We start from the raw sequence: 15039 nt of genomic DNA, 5'->3' as shown, positions 1-15039 counted from the left end.
TTTAAGATATATATATATATATATATATTATTAGTATTATTAATAGTATTATTATTAGAGAGAGTGTGATTAGGCATGGCAAGTGACAAGGCTAACATTTTCCTTTTAAGAGATTACTTTAACTACACATTTTCCTTTTTATTAAACTTTATGTCTATATCATACCCCAAAAGACAAAATCACAATTTGAATTTGCTTACAAACTAGCAGAGAGCTATTGATTGTTTGATGACTTTGTTAACAGCCCTAGAGCTCCACAGGAAGGGTGCTTGTGTCATTATAAGGTAGCGTTATTGATTTGGAGTAACCGCTGCATCCTTCATTGCAAATGATATTGTGCATCACAAGAAGATCTTACATGATTTTTCATAGTGAACAAACTATCCAGTGTTTAGTGTGCTCTGAGTCTAGTTCAACAGGAACATCACACTACAGCTGAGTGCCGAATCCCCCTCAGGGCTCTAAATAATATGCCTTTTCTCTGTGCGGAGAGTGTTTGAGCCTGAACATTCATCTGAAATGATTTCAGGAGGTAGAAAAGCACTTTCACATCATACCTTCTGACCTACAGTAACACTACTTTCCTCTTCTGGTCAACTGAGATTTTAAAACTTTCTGAAGGCTACTTCATCTCTCTGACTCAGTTCCAAACACTATTACAACCAAATCTGACATTATGATGCTTCTAATCTAAATATAACTAACGCAACTAGAGACAACAAAATCTATCAGAATGTAACTAAATATTTTACTACAAGAAAGCTATAAGTGGCATAAAGGGCTTATGACAAGAGTCTGAACGAAAGGAACAAACTGATTCATATTACAACAGATTCAGAGGACAGAGAGCATTATGATTAATGCAGCAACACCTTATGAAAATAAGGTAATGTATATCCTATAACAGCATCATTGTGCAGTCATCTTGTGAAAAGTGCAGCTACTATGTCTAAAAATTTGACTTTCTGTCCTAAAACGAATAAGTAAACAGTTTTGGTTTTCACAAGAGCTTGTCTTGTCCTCCAGCCATAAAAGGTTAAATGGCAATAAACAATGTAGCTGTTCATGTTTTATACAATTAGTGTGATGTAGCTGGTGTATTAGCGTTCAGAGAAATGACATGTTGTCAAAAGACTTTGTTGGCATCATGGCTGCTGCAAGTTGCTGGTTATGAACTCTGATTAGCCCATCTGACCCTGTCGCTGTGACTTTATGCTGGCTGCATTTTCTTGACGGGTGAGCATTTTCAAGAAAATCTTGCATGTTACAGGTAACCTGTTTCTTCTCTTTTTCCTGAACTGCCCTCAGCAGAAACTGTCACCTTGTCCCAGTAAATCACATCTTAAGCGAGCATTCATGCCTGAAGTGAGGACAGGCGTTCAATAAGGCCAAAACAGTGGATGTATACAGAATGTGCTGTGAAAGCTGTTCAGTGTAGTGGCAGAATAGCTGTGATGGAAAATAAAAAACTATATGTAAAACACAGTTCCATGGCTTTTCCATTAATTAAACCATTGCATGCACAAAGAGCAATATATATGCAATATATATACACTACCGTTCAAAAGTTCGGGGTCAGTAGCTACCTTATTTTTAAATAAAGTAATATAATAATTAATAAAATAATTATTCAGCAAGGGTATGTTAAATTGATTTAAAAAATGATAGTAAAGACTTACATTGTAAAAAAAGTATTTCTGTTTTGAATAAATGTTGTTCTATTAATTTTTTTATTCATCAAAGAATAAAAAAACAACATATACAATTATTATTATTATTAGTAGTAGTAGTATAAGTTCCCTCTCTCTCTATTTTTTTTCTCTTTCTCTCTACAAATAAATCACTTGGCTAAGAAATAACAAACAGACTCACTTCCAAAGTCTCTGATGGTGAAGTTTTTGGTCTTCACTCCCTCTTGAGGGGATTTGAAGGAAAATCTTTGTCCGGCTTGAGGGAGATCCTGGTCTCTTGCACTGATGACCTGAATCACCTAGACAACACAAAGTTATTCAAAAGATTATTGATCAGGGTTTAAATTTAACAAAACAGTCTCTGGTGGTATATTTGATCACTGCTGGACACCCAGAATGTGTCTAAAAATTTAAAACCTAAAGTACTCACTAAATAACTCATCTTTTAATGGTTAATCGCTTGTTTAAATATTTTATGGTGAACATTAATGTTTATGACATTTCTAAATTATTTATGAAGGTTATTAGTGCACACAGGAATATAATAAATTATATTTAAAAAGTATACATTATTAACTGAAATTAATCATATCTTAAAAATAAAATAAAATAAACATTAGTATAGAAAACTCATTAGTCAGAGTCAGCGTTTGCTCTTAATTAATGGAGATATTCAGCCATATAATACAGTATATTCCTTAGAAGAAAAACAATCCACTTTACAGTGCTTTATGTACATGAAACAATTACACTCACAACATTAAATGAAACATGAGTTAGAAACTAGTCACAAGTGCATGAAGATAAGTGGCAATATGTGCTCAGTAATGTTTATTCAAGTGCTCCTGTGGTTTTTCTTCTCGATTCTGCATCTAAAACCAATTAGTCTGCTTTCACATCCAGCAATCATGATACACTGTGCACTACCATTACAAGCAGATCGATCTTCCGTGGCTAACAGACGTCCACACTGCCCACCCTCCCACTGGCGTCACCTGTTGTAGGGCTTTCACCAGCGCCACAGGTGCATGCTGGGTAGGACCATTAGCGCAACACTAATGCATCACTTACCCACCAGGCTCTTCCTGTCCAATGTTTTAATCAAACCACACAGTTCTGGCCAGAAGTGTCATATCCATTCAAACAACAACAACAACAAAAAAGGCTTTAAACTAAGAAAAAGGTTTTATACCAGAAAATAAATAAATGATAACACATTGCATATATAAGTACCAGGTACCTAGTGAAACAGGACAGTGAAAATAATATATACAAAAATAAAATAAAATAAAAATAATAAAAACACCTTAGCAACACCCTAGATACCACTCTGAACACCCTTTTTTCCCTTCCCCTTCTTGGCAACTAGTGAAGTGGGAGTGTAAAAATACTAAAACAAAATAAAATAAAATGTAAAATAAAATAATAAAAACGCCCTAGCAACACCCTAGATACCACTCCAAACACCTTAGCAACTGCATACGTTTTTTTTTTTTTTTGTTCTCCTTCCTGGCACCTAGTGAAGCAGGACTGTGAAAATAAAATAAAATAAAACAAACATCTAGCAATACTCTAGAAATTCACTACAAACACATTAGCATTTCTAGTTTTATCTCATTACTAGTTTTACTTGATCTTAGTGCTGCGTTCGACACTATAGATCATGACATACTCATAGATCGATTATGCAAAGTTATGGAACATGTTACCTGTTTCTGATGCAGAAAAGCTAGTTCATGCATTCATGACCTCACTGCTAGCACTGCTAGGTGGTTGTCCTGCATCTTCAATAAACAAGCTACAGGTAGTCCAAAATGCAGTCCTTACCAGGTCAAGAAAATATGTTTATATTACCCCAATTTTACAGTCTCTGCACTGGCTACCTATTCATTTCCGTATCAGTTACAAAATATTATTACTTACCTATAAGTAACTAATGGCTTAGCTCCTGCGTACCTAACTAGTCTTTCGTAAGGCATGGCCAGCTCTGGTGGAAACTCATTAATGTCCAGCACATGAACTGTGACGGCCACTCTACTGGTCAGCACTGGGTTATCTACACAAACCACACAAACACCACATATTATGACCAACAGCACACACACGTTACAATGCACAAGTTTACTCTTGTTCTTCAGTTATGGAAACTTTTCTGTCCCTTAGGATGATTTTAAAGAATTTGAAACCATTTATTCTTTTTCTAAAAACGAATTAATCTGGCATGTCTGTTAACTATAAAGTCAGACATTTAACAGTTTTTCATTTCCAGAATGTATCATTATCATCATACACAATACTCACAATAAGCATCATGCATTAAACCAAAATGATAGACTTATAAAATAATAACTTATAACATAATATGTTATAAATAATATGTTTTAAATATATTTTTTAAACTAATTAATTAATTAATAGTAATTTAAAAAGTTTTTTTTTGGTTTTGTTATTTGTTGTTCTTTTTTATTCAGCAAGGATTCATTAAAAAAGAGACAGTAAAGACATTTATAGTGTTTCTATTCCAAATAAATGATGTGCTTTTTAAACTTTCTATTCCACAGAATCTTAATAAAAGTGATAATAAGAAATGTTTCTTTAGCAGCAAATCAGCATTTTAGAATGATTTCTGAAGGATCATGTGACACTGAAAACTGGAGCAATGATGCTGAAAATTCAGCTTTAATCGCAGGAATAAATTACAGTTTTAAAATATATTCAAATAGAAAACAGTTAGTTTAAATTGCAATAACATTTTAGAATACTACTGTTTTTAATTAACCTTTAATCAAATAAATACAGCCTTGCTGAGAAACTTCTTTCAAAAACATTAAAACATTTTATTGACCCCAAACTTTTGAATGGTTAGTGCAGTTCGAAGAAGTTCCCATCTGAAAACATTTCAAGCAGCCAAATATCCAAATCAAATGACTAGAAAAGACTCACCTATATACATTTTTAAATGGTTCAGTTTGGTATGATTTAAGAACTGCTAGAATTGGGATTGAATTGACCTTGTCACATTAATAACTCCACAATTATTTACTACAATAATTACATAGCTGGTTTATCACATTAGCTTTCTGTTGAGGAACCAAGAGTACTGATTTGAACGTTATGTTCTAAACCACTAACATACTATACTGCCATCATGTGGTTTTACACTGAAAACCTAAAGGGGCTTTAAATATGACTCACAGTCTGCAAATAAATAGTTATTTTCTATTCTATTCTATTCTTAAAACTACATAAAAAGAAGGCTTTTTAAGTGGGTAAGAAAATAAGCTAAAAATCTGTCTAAAAATAAGATGCTTCTAGCAGACACACAAGGTCAGCTGTGTCCTCTCTGACACAGCTGTTGATTTTCGAACACGTCTTCCTGATATTGTTTGAATTCTGCTTGAGCGTGCAGTGTGGAGGTGAACATCAGTGTGGAATAAACTTTTATAGATCAGATCCATGAGATGGGCTCAGCATGTCTGAGGAGAAGGTGAGAAGGCTTAGAACGAGGGATCTGAACTCATCCCTCCCAGGGGTCCCGTGTAGAGCCAAGACCCGTGAGCGACCTTGATGAAGATGAGCAATCTTCCTGGAGAGAAAGTGTGTGTGTGTGTGTGTGTGCAACTGTTTGTTACTTTAGCTTCAGGAGCTCCAGGGTTTCTGATGTCCAGTAAAAAAAAATATCGTTGCTACAATTTATCTGAGATCTGACACATCATCATTCTCCAGGTCCTGTGCTTCTGCCCCAAGTGTCCTGCAGCAAATTACTTTTTGAATAGCCACTGTTGGAGTTTTTTTTTTTTTTTTTTAAGTTCCGGCTAACTAAAAGTTAAATGCAATTCATTTGTATTTTCAAACCAAGTCCAAAAACATATTTGATATATTCAGATAACCAAAATACTGAATATATGGCGACATTTATAATTTTCTAATTGTATACATTTAACATATTTCAATATGTCATGATAATAATTTTAATAATAATATTTTTTGTTAACAACTCAGGATGTGACCCAAACTACCTTTGACCCACAACCACAATTTAATATCATTGGCATCTTTTAAATGCCATTTAAACTATATATACGACTATATTTAAACTATATTAATATTTTTTTATTTTAACAATAATCTTTAAGTTTAATTGAAATACGTTTTAAATTAAAAAGCTCAACATTCTCATAAAAGTGACGAAATTCTATTGAAGTGGACAAATGTAGTAGACAAACACATTCAAAATACACTTTAAAATATTATTATATTTATGTTTTAAGATTGAATAATTAATGCATCAAGGTTAATATGAAAATTATAAACTGTTGCAGAATGCTACACAAATCTAGTGAGCTTTTTTATTAAAACAACAACAACAACAGTTTATAAGTTTAGCCAACTATGGCTTCAACTTAACGACTTGAATGACGGATTTTGCCACTAGATGGCGCTGTTGTATAAGGGAGAAATCGTCCATTTAGCTGTAGTACGCTAGATCTTATGACAGAAAAACAGTACATTTATCTTTGTGATGTTTTTGTTTGTGCTTTTAATGGTTATTGTTGACCTGGCTTCAAACGAATGAAAGTGCTCTAATCACACATATAAAAGGTCTTATTTAGATCAAAACAATTGTGCTTCATTCCAGTTTTGACTGTGGCCCTGTTTACTGGTACTGTACAAGGTGTAAACAGAGCAAATAATTATGTCTGCTTAACACATTTTGTAAAACATATTGGTTCTAACTGTATTGTAAAATAGGTTTTCCTTAGCTGACTCTATTGTAATGAGCGTCACAGAAGGGATTATGAAAATCAAGTGTATCCATATGTTTGCTGTCCTAATGGAAACTAAAAGCAGAAGTTTTCATGATGTGCAACAAGCGTGGAGAGTTTGGAGACTGTGTGCTGACTCATGCTTCCTTCAGCACTTTCATATTTACTACAATATGATTCTGAGGCTACAGAACATCTGGAATTCCACCTGGTGTGAAAGTAACGCCCCTAAAAAACACAGGAGAGGGGAGAAAGAGAGAGAGAGAGAAAAAAAGAATAACAAGACGCTGCGATTTATGCAAGACTAGCTTGTGATGGTGTTGAACAGGTGTTCACCTCATAATCACTGGTTCTGAGAGATATAAAAGCTATCAAGCATGTTTTACAAGACACTGTATAATGCTAGTAAGGATATTGCACATGGCACACTGGTGATATGAGCGTTTATAAGCTGTAGGACAGCAAAATGGCTTGTTCAATACTTTTGTGCTCATATAGTTAGCAACTACAAATGGTCAAAGTGGGCAAGAAAGTTTTGACTAACTTCAGGAACATGCAAAACTACATATTAAAATAAACAACTACTGGGATGCCTGAAAAGTTTAAAATATGAAATATACAGTCACAGTTGTGAGATATTATGTTGCAAAGGTAAAACAAATAAAAATAATAATAATAAATAAATATTATACATATATTAGGGATGCACCGATACCACTTTTCCCAGTATATATATTAATTCTTAATTAAAACCTTGAAACTCAAAGTCAAAAATAGCAGAGATGGCCTAGTTTATCAGACTATGTGCTTCTGTGATTTCTCTGAATCCATCTGGGTCAATGGAACAGAATGCAAAACTGTCTAAAATACACAGATAGTGAATACAATATGAATAAAAATGGAGCTTCTAACACAGGGTGGACAATTCCCATTGCAGTACAGGAGTGAAGTTTAACAGCCCTGACTTGTGTTAAGTCTCACCCAAATTAGCTTTAGAAATCACAATTAGCATATCACCAGTGCAACCTTGAGAGGCAGTGAGTAATAACCGTTACCATGGTGATGAAGGCTCAACTTTCAATGACCTCTCATCCCCATTCCGTCTTAATGAATGTGTCGCCGCTTTTGTAATTTTGATTGAGCACCACATATCCTCTAAGATAATGGCGTTGGGGATTTCTCGGCAGATTTGATTACTTGATGACGATGGATTTGCTTATTTACGTGGTGATTCAATCCACAGATCTTTTCCGACACAAAAGCAATTACAGCGATGACATCTTTGACGCTGGCCTTTGATCTCCTTTCAAATTACTTCCTAAAATAGTCAATATGAAATGCAGTTTGTAAAAACACTCCCCCCCCCCATAATCTGACAGTTTTCTAAATGAAATGTTTGGAAGTGCATTTCAGCCAAATAAGAGAATAAATAATAATTATCTGGTAAATCAGAATTATGAATTAAGAAGTAGAATTATTACACCAAAAAGCTAAAATTATGAGATAAGTCATAATTATTAAATAAAAGTGGAAATTATGACAAAATGTAAAAAAAAAAAAAAATTGAAATTATGACTTCTAAATTGTAATTATCAGATAAAGACGAAATTGACGAAAAATTGGGATTGTTTAATTATTAAATTGATAATAATGATTAAATTAAATTAAGTCGTAATTACAAAATACATAATGGGAATTATGACATGTATATGAATAATGTCAACTTATGTCATAATTTTCACTTAGTATGTCATAATTTTTAATTTTTATCTCAGAATTCTGATTTTATTATGATTTACCAAAGCGTGATTTTTTTTTCTTATGTGGCAAACATTAGGAAAATGTCTTATTTTCCATAAAATTGGATATTAAATGTGAAATAAAAATTATATATATATATATATATATTACATTTGCATACATACATATACTGTATATATATATTTCAGTAACTTAAATTTTTGAATAACATCAACAAATCCCTTTTAGACACTTCAATTGTAGCCAATAGTTATAGACAGACAGATAGATAGATAGATAGATAGATAGATAGATAGATAGATAGATAGATAGATAGATAGATAGATAGATAGATGGACAAAGGGTGAATAATGTATAATATAATATGAAAGAGTAATTATGGACATATTACAGACAAAAAATATTTGCAATTGACTTTAAAACAAAGATTTGGTTTTATAATTGTTGTTCTGGAAGACATGAGACAGAGTCTTCTATAAATGACCACAATGATGGCAAAGAACAATTCATTAACCAGCAGTTTAAAAATAAAAATACATCAGTTGTTAAATTCAGTTCAATTCAAGTCAAGGAGAAAGGAAAGACACTGTAGTAATGATACATATTCCCGGAGAATCGTCATATTTTATGAATGCTCGTAAAAAGCAGACTTAATGGAATTCGCTGCTGACTGCGCTGCGATGGGCCACCGTAAATCAGATCGCAAAAAATCCCAGCATTTAAGACAACTGAACTTTTATGAATCACTTCTGAGGTTCACAGCCATACTTACTAACTTTAGTGGCCACAACTGAAATGTTGTGCTGGGCTATACTCTCCCTGTCCAGAAGCTCATTGGTGGAGATGGTTCCTCTGACAGGATCGATGTCGAAGAAGCTGTCCAGGTCACTCTTCCAGTCGATGGAATACCTGAAGAACCAGAAAAAAAAACAATTGTGCACTCTAGTGAATTGCTATGTGTGGGTCCAGTTTTGAACAGCTGTGAACATCGGTGTAATGGCAACCTTGTTAACGGACCCCGCAACCATTCTCAGGGGGTACTTTACATGTGTCTCGGTGTGACTTCCCAGACAGCAGACAGTTTCGGCCCAGATCCGGCCCACATCTGGCCCGCATGGATTTCACATGGGCCAGATGTGGGCCGGATCTGGGCCAACACTATGTTGCTGTCGCACCCCAGTATGCATGAATTTGAATTAATTAAGTTTTTATTGACCTTCAACATTCTACTTGATGCTTTGGACTCATTCTCTCACAAACACTTTTACAAACCTGTTCTGAATTTTGGACGCATTAATGCAGGCTGAACTTATTTATTTATTTGTGGCTCGACCTAGAATTGAGCAAAGAGAAATAAAGTGGGAGCGATGGGCGAGGTGAGATGCTACGGTGTTTATATTTTCCACATTTCAGCGGCTGCCTTGTTAAATTCACTCAAAAGGTGGTCAACAAAAAACATCTGCGGATTTTCTGCATTTGCATTGGATTCTCAACAAAAGCCTTTGATGCTGATCCACAAGCGTTAGGAGGCCTGATCCTCCATAATAATCATCATAAATAATATACAGAGACCGCAGCTGTGGGAATGTAATTCATATAACCAACTCCTCAATTTGTGTTAATATAGCACATTTAAAAACATGAAACATTTGGGAAAAGAAAATATTTCTAAGAACGCTCAGAGTCATGTGGCATCATGTATGAGAAAGAAGAAAGACTCAAATGTTCTGGCATTGTCATCATAAGCTGCTTTTGAAAGTCTAATATTTAATATGAAGTTCAAACAAGATTAGAGGGCAGTGCATGCAACCTTTTTTTATATTTCAAATAGAATCTTCATATTCTATTTAATGTTCTATCAGGGCAGTATTGGTTGCAATTTTGTTTAAATCTGTGTTGTTGTTTTTTTTTTTTTTCCGAGAGCCACAAATGTTCTGGTTGATTTCCAATAATTAGCTCATGATTAACTTAATTTATCTGAGCAAAGCCTTATATATATATATATATATAGGCCTATATTTCACATTTTTAAACAGCAAATGCTGCTGCCAAACGAAAAAAAGCTTCAAACAGAATTTCAATATGCTGCTTCATTAATCTTTACAAGACTACTAGATTACAAAACAAACAGACTGATGAACAAATTATTCATTGTAGAAAGTAGTTGGAGACCGGCTCGACAGACCCTTGGCTGTGCGGAGAGATGAAGCAGAACATCAAATTTGTCCTATTTAAACAACTAACAAAACTCTATTCTATTCCTGTAGGAGGATGTGAGAGTCAGTGAAATAACTGTGTATCTCCTGAATTTTACCTCTAATTAACTGTTATTAATCTGTAATCAGGGGTCATGCAATCAGTGCAGTGTCAGTATATTCAAATGTTAACTCACAGAGGAAACATTAATAAGTATTTGGAAAAAGAAATCAAGAGCTGTTGGTTGATTTAGCTGAAATTGCAGCTTTGCTGGGCCCGAGATCTAAATGTGTAATGAGATAAATATCCCAGTGGAAAAGCTGAGCATGTTAAAAACAAACATTCATAAGGACAAATTGATCTAAAATCAACATGAAATGCTGTTCAAAATCCATTTTACTTTCATAATATGATGCATTTACAAGCGCAATTCTACAAGAAAAAAAAAGCATATTTTGCTAGAAGTTTTCAAAGAAACATTTGATTTATTTTTGGAAAAACACTGATGAATTATGCAAACATTAAAAATGATAGGACGGTCAATTTTGATTTCATGATGACCTTAATCTGTTTATGCACCCCCCATATATAGCATTTTTGACTTTTCCTTCAGTATTTCTCGCCGTCATCTTGGTTCTACTCTGTACTTCTCTGATCAATGTAAATGCCTCCTTAGAATGAATCTCTTATGTTGTATTTCCTCATTTGTCAGTCACTTTGGGTAAAAGCTTCTTATAAATGAAGAAATGTAAATGTGATTTACTGTACCATTCCTCATTTCAGTCCATTTTGCTCACTGTGGGGCTCTGACCTCTTCTTTGGGTGGTTTACCTCAAGAAACGTTCCGTTTAGTGAACATATGGTACATGAACAACACAGCTTCGGACAAATTGACAGTTTTCATAAGTCCATCCATTTCTGATCTCTCTGCAGCTCTTTTCTTAACCCCTGAAGCTTGGAGAAAACTTAAAAAGCTTTGGAGGAAGTCTTAGAAACCTTCGATCCCAAAAAGCACTTTAGCTATTTTGTCTCCTGCATTCACTCTGCGGACTGCAAAGTTGTGGACATGTGGTGTGTATAGACGTATTTTAAAAGCTTTGTTCGCTTTGCACGGAAGACCATTGGGGACCATTGTTTTCCAGTGAGAAAGTGCACATCCCCATTGAGCAATGTCACAATGTTTCTAAATAATTCATCAGGAAAGGCCAAAACAAAAAGGAAACAAATCCCTTTCACTAATACAAATCTTTCCTTTGTCCATTTTGCTTTCTTACAGTATACTTAATGAAATATTCATAGAGAAACTAACTAACTTGTGATGTTAGGTAGTTTTGGGACCCCGCAGTGGTGCATCAATGGTTTGTCTTCTTGTAAAACTTGAAAAGCAATCTTGAGAAGTGCAATTCAAAAACATAATGGATTATAAAACAAGGTAAATCTTTCAGCATGTTGCTGTTTTTACCGACAGTTTTTAGTGTGCACATATATATAGCGATGTGTGAGATGGAAAGTTTTGCATGCATCTTTTTTTTTATAAAATAAAATGAAAAAATTATAATTTATTAAAAATAAAAATATATATATTTTTTTTAATTATATATACACACTGTATGTATTTATGTATGCATATACAGTATAGATAGATAGATAGATATATAGATAGATAGATAGATAGATAGATAGATAGATAGATATTTTTAAAATAAAAAAAATACATTTTAAAATAAAAAATATACTATTTATTTATCTGCATACGACCAATTTTTTTCCATGGAAAAAAAAAAGCCTGGTACAACATGAGGGTGTGTAAATAATCCTCTAAATATGATGTTCAAAGGCACAATGGTGATAGCTTGCTTCTTGCATGGACTGAACTAACAACCATCCGGTTACCAGTCCCTAGTCTTATCCGTTTATATGTGTTGTGTTTGAATACCTGACTGGACTGTTTCCTGCATCGAGATCCTGTGCTGTCACGGCTCCTATGATGGTGCCTTGTGGCGTGTCCTCATAAACATCCATCGCGTAGGAGGGTTTGCTGAAGACGGGAGGCTCATCCACGTCCAGAATGTTTATTTTCACTGTTGCTGTGTCTTTGAACGGGCCGAAATTGTGGAACCGTGGATCCAGGTGTGCATTGGAGGCCTCCACTTTAAATGTATATGCTTTTTTGGTCTCATAGTCCAACGGCTGAGGAAAGAGAAACAGAAAAGTAGAATGTTTTTTTTTTTAAATGCATCTGATTTGTAAAGTATGACAAGGCCTCTTGAATTAGACAAAACTAAGGGGTCAAGGTTTGGCTGGTTATTCTATTTATATTCTATATGTATTTCTATTTTTGTTTTATTTTGTATATATATATTTTTTTTTACTTAAAGTTTTGGGTTGGTAAGATTTTTTTATGTTTTTGAAAGAAGTCTCTTATGCTCAGCAAAGCTGCATTCATTTGATAAAAATACAGTAAAAACAGTAATAATGTGAAATATAACAATTTTTCTATTTTAATATATTTTAAAATGTAATTTATTCCTTTGATGGCAAAGCTGAATTTTCTGCAGTCTTCAGTGTCACATGATCCTTCAGAACTCAGTGTAATGTTGATTGTGTGCTCAATAAACATTTCTTATTATCATCAATGTTGGAAACAGCTGTGCGGTTTAATATTTTTGTGAGAACCGTGATACACTTTATTTCTTTGATGAACAGAAGGATCAAAAGAGCAGCATTTATTTTAAATCAAAATAATTTGTCATATTATAAATGTCTTTACTGTCACTTTTGATTGATTTAATGCATCCTTGGTGAATAATAAATTATTAAGTATCTAAATTATTCAGTAAAAATATTAACATTTCAGTCAGCCCCTGCTGGTGGATGTCATAACTACAGCATCAGGTTAAAAAAAGATGCTAACAGACAGCGTTCTCTATACTGGCCATTCATTGAGGTCTTACATTAAAGCTTCATTTATTTATTTGCGTTTTATCTTTTGCATAAATTGCTCGCTTTGATCATTTCGAATGCGGGGCCTTTCTCAGATCTCAAGTGTGTTGATGTTGGCCTGTCTGGGGAAGTTTGTCACAATTGCTTTCAGGCATGTCAAACAAACAACACACACTCCAAAAATGGTTATCTCACGCTCCCATGTGCATTTTCTCCTGATTTTGCTCCCCTCCCCGTTGATTCAGGCCCCCTTTTCTGTTGAGATGTATCTTTAAATTCTCACTTCGGTTCTTCTAAATCAAAGCTTGCCTGTCGTCAGTATGACAGCCGTAAAATGCGCGTGTGTGGATGATTGTGGTCTTGCACTACTAAATCAAAGCAGCCTATCTAGAGATGAAAACCATACAACGCTATTGTAAAATCTCTCTCTGTCAATCTGTCTCTCTGGGAGATGGCGAAAGGGCAAAGGAGACAAAGATCATATATCTGACCTGTATATGGTTTCCATCATGAGCAATTTACTTCTGTATCATCTTCAGATGAAAGCAAACACCACAGGTAGAAATGAATGACACCCGCTGATCCGTAAATACACAGCATAAGCACTCTATATGGATGTAACATGTATTTTGCACCAAAGCAACCAGCCATTTAGCTGAGAGAGGAAAAGACGTCAACTTCGTGTGAGTGGCAACTCTGGATCATTTGGGATTGGGAGGTGTCAGATGCCCCTTGCTGAAGTTTCCACGTCGACTAAATCAAATGGTGCTAATTAGACTCCCAATTAGGTAACAGTGAACCTCCAAAAACTGCAGTTTCTAATTAGCTAAGTTCTTGCTGACATGAAAACAGACGCATTGGTATTACTGAAGTCTTAACTACTTAAATACAGGGAAAAAATAAGCTCACAGTTGCCCACAAGTAATTAGGACCCAAGTCATTTTACACAAAATATATTTATCTCATTATTTAAACTAGCCTATGGCCTTGTGTGTCCCACAGAGACGACACTGTTTGGCCTTTTGAGGCCAAGAGGTACATTGATATTAAGGTTGCAAGCTACAGAAAAATGACAGAAAGGCAGTTTGCAGGGAAAATAGCTAGCTTTTCAGAAAAAAAGGACACGTGGAGGACTTCGGTCTTCGTTAATATGCATAACGCTAGTAAAACTGTATTTCTATCCAGATGACATTATGCCACGTCCCTCGTTTCAATCAGAATGCATAGCCTTTGTATCTCTAATTTGAAACAAAAGCTATAAATTGCTCTTTGACTGCCATTTCATGTGGTTATTTTCCATCTTGGTTCCCTCAAAGGGATCTTTAGTGATACTCATATTGAATTATGGCTGGATCTTCACAGTCGCATTGCCTGAGAAAGGCCTGCACCGCCTTATGATTTACTTTCCCTCCATGGCACAATGTTTTCATTTCATTTGAGTTTTCAAGGTCATTTAAGCTTGTAAACTATTTGGCCACATAACAGCTTTGCTTCAGTGTAAATTAATACTTAGGAACATGCAAAAACAGAGATATAGAGACACAAAACAGCATCTGCCTCACCTCTGCACCAATGGTGACTTCATAAAACTGCGATTTTTGCTACAGTCAGAAAATTTAAAACTATCTTCTTTGCTCAGATGATGCATTCTCATATAATATATGAATATAATCTGATATATA

The 15039-nt window shown here is 34.4% G+C and overlaps 1 protein-coding gene across 1 annotated transcript in view; it reads right to left on the bottom strand.

Moving 5' to 3' along the window:
- Positions 1–15039, bottom strand: part of LOC107654548 (cadherin-12-like) — a 145002-nt gene that overhangs the window by 9012 nt on the left and 120951 nt on the right. Inside the window, exons 7-10 of the mRNA XM_016441670.1 lie at positions 12351–12604; positions 8991–9127; positions 3626–3747; positions 1873–1990 (exon numbers count right to left, since the gene is read on the bottom strand). Coding sequence (XP_016297156.1) covers positions 1873–1990; positions 3626–3747; positions 8991–9127; positions 12351–12604 — 631 coding nt within the window. The remainder of the gene's footprint in view (positions 1–1872; positions 1991–3625; positions 3748–8990; positions 9128–12350; positions 12605–15039) is intronic.

The sequence above is a fragment of the Sinocyclocheilus anshuiensis genome, unplaced genomic scaffold, assembly GCF_001515605.1.
Source record: "Sinocyclocheilus anshuiensis isolate Anshui unplaced genomic scaffold, SAMN03320099.WGS_v1.1 scaffold391, whole genome shotgun sequence".
NCBI lineage: Eukaryota > Metazoa > Chordata > Actinopteri > Cypriniformes > Cyprinidae > Sinocyclocheilus > Sinocyclocheilus anshuiensis.
This window is presented reverse-complemented; position numbering and strand designations above follow the sequence as displayed.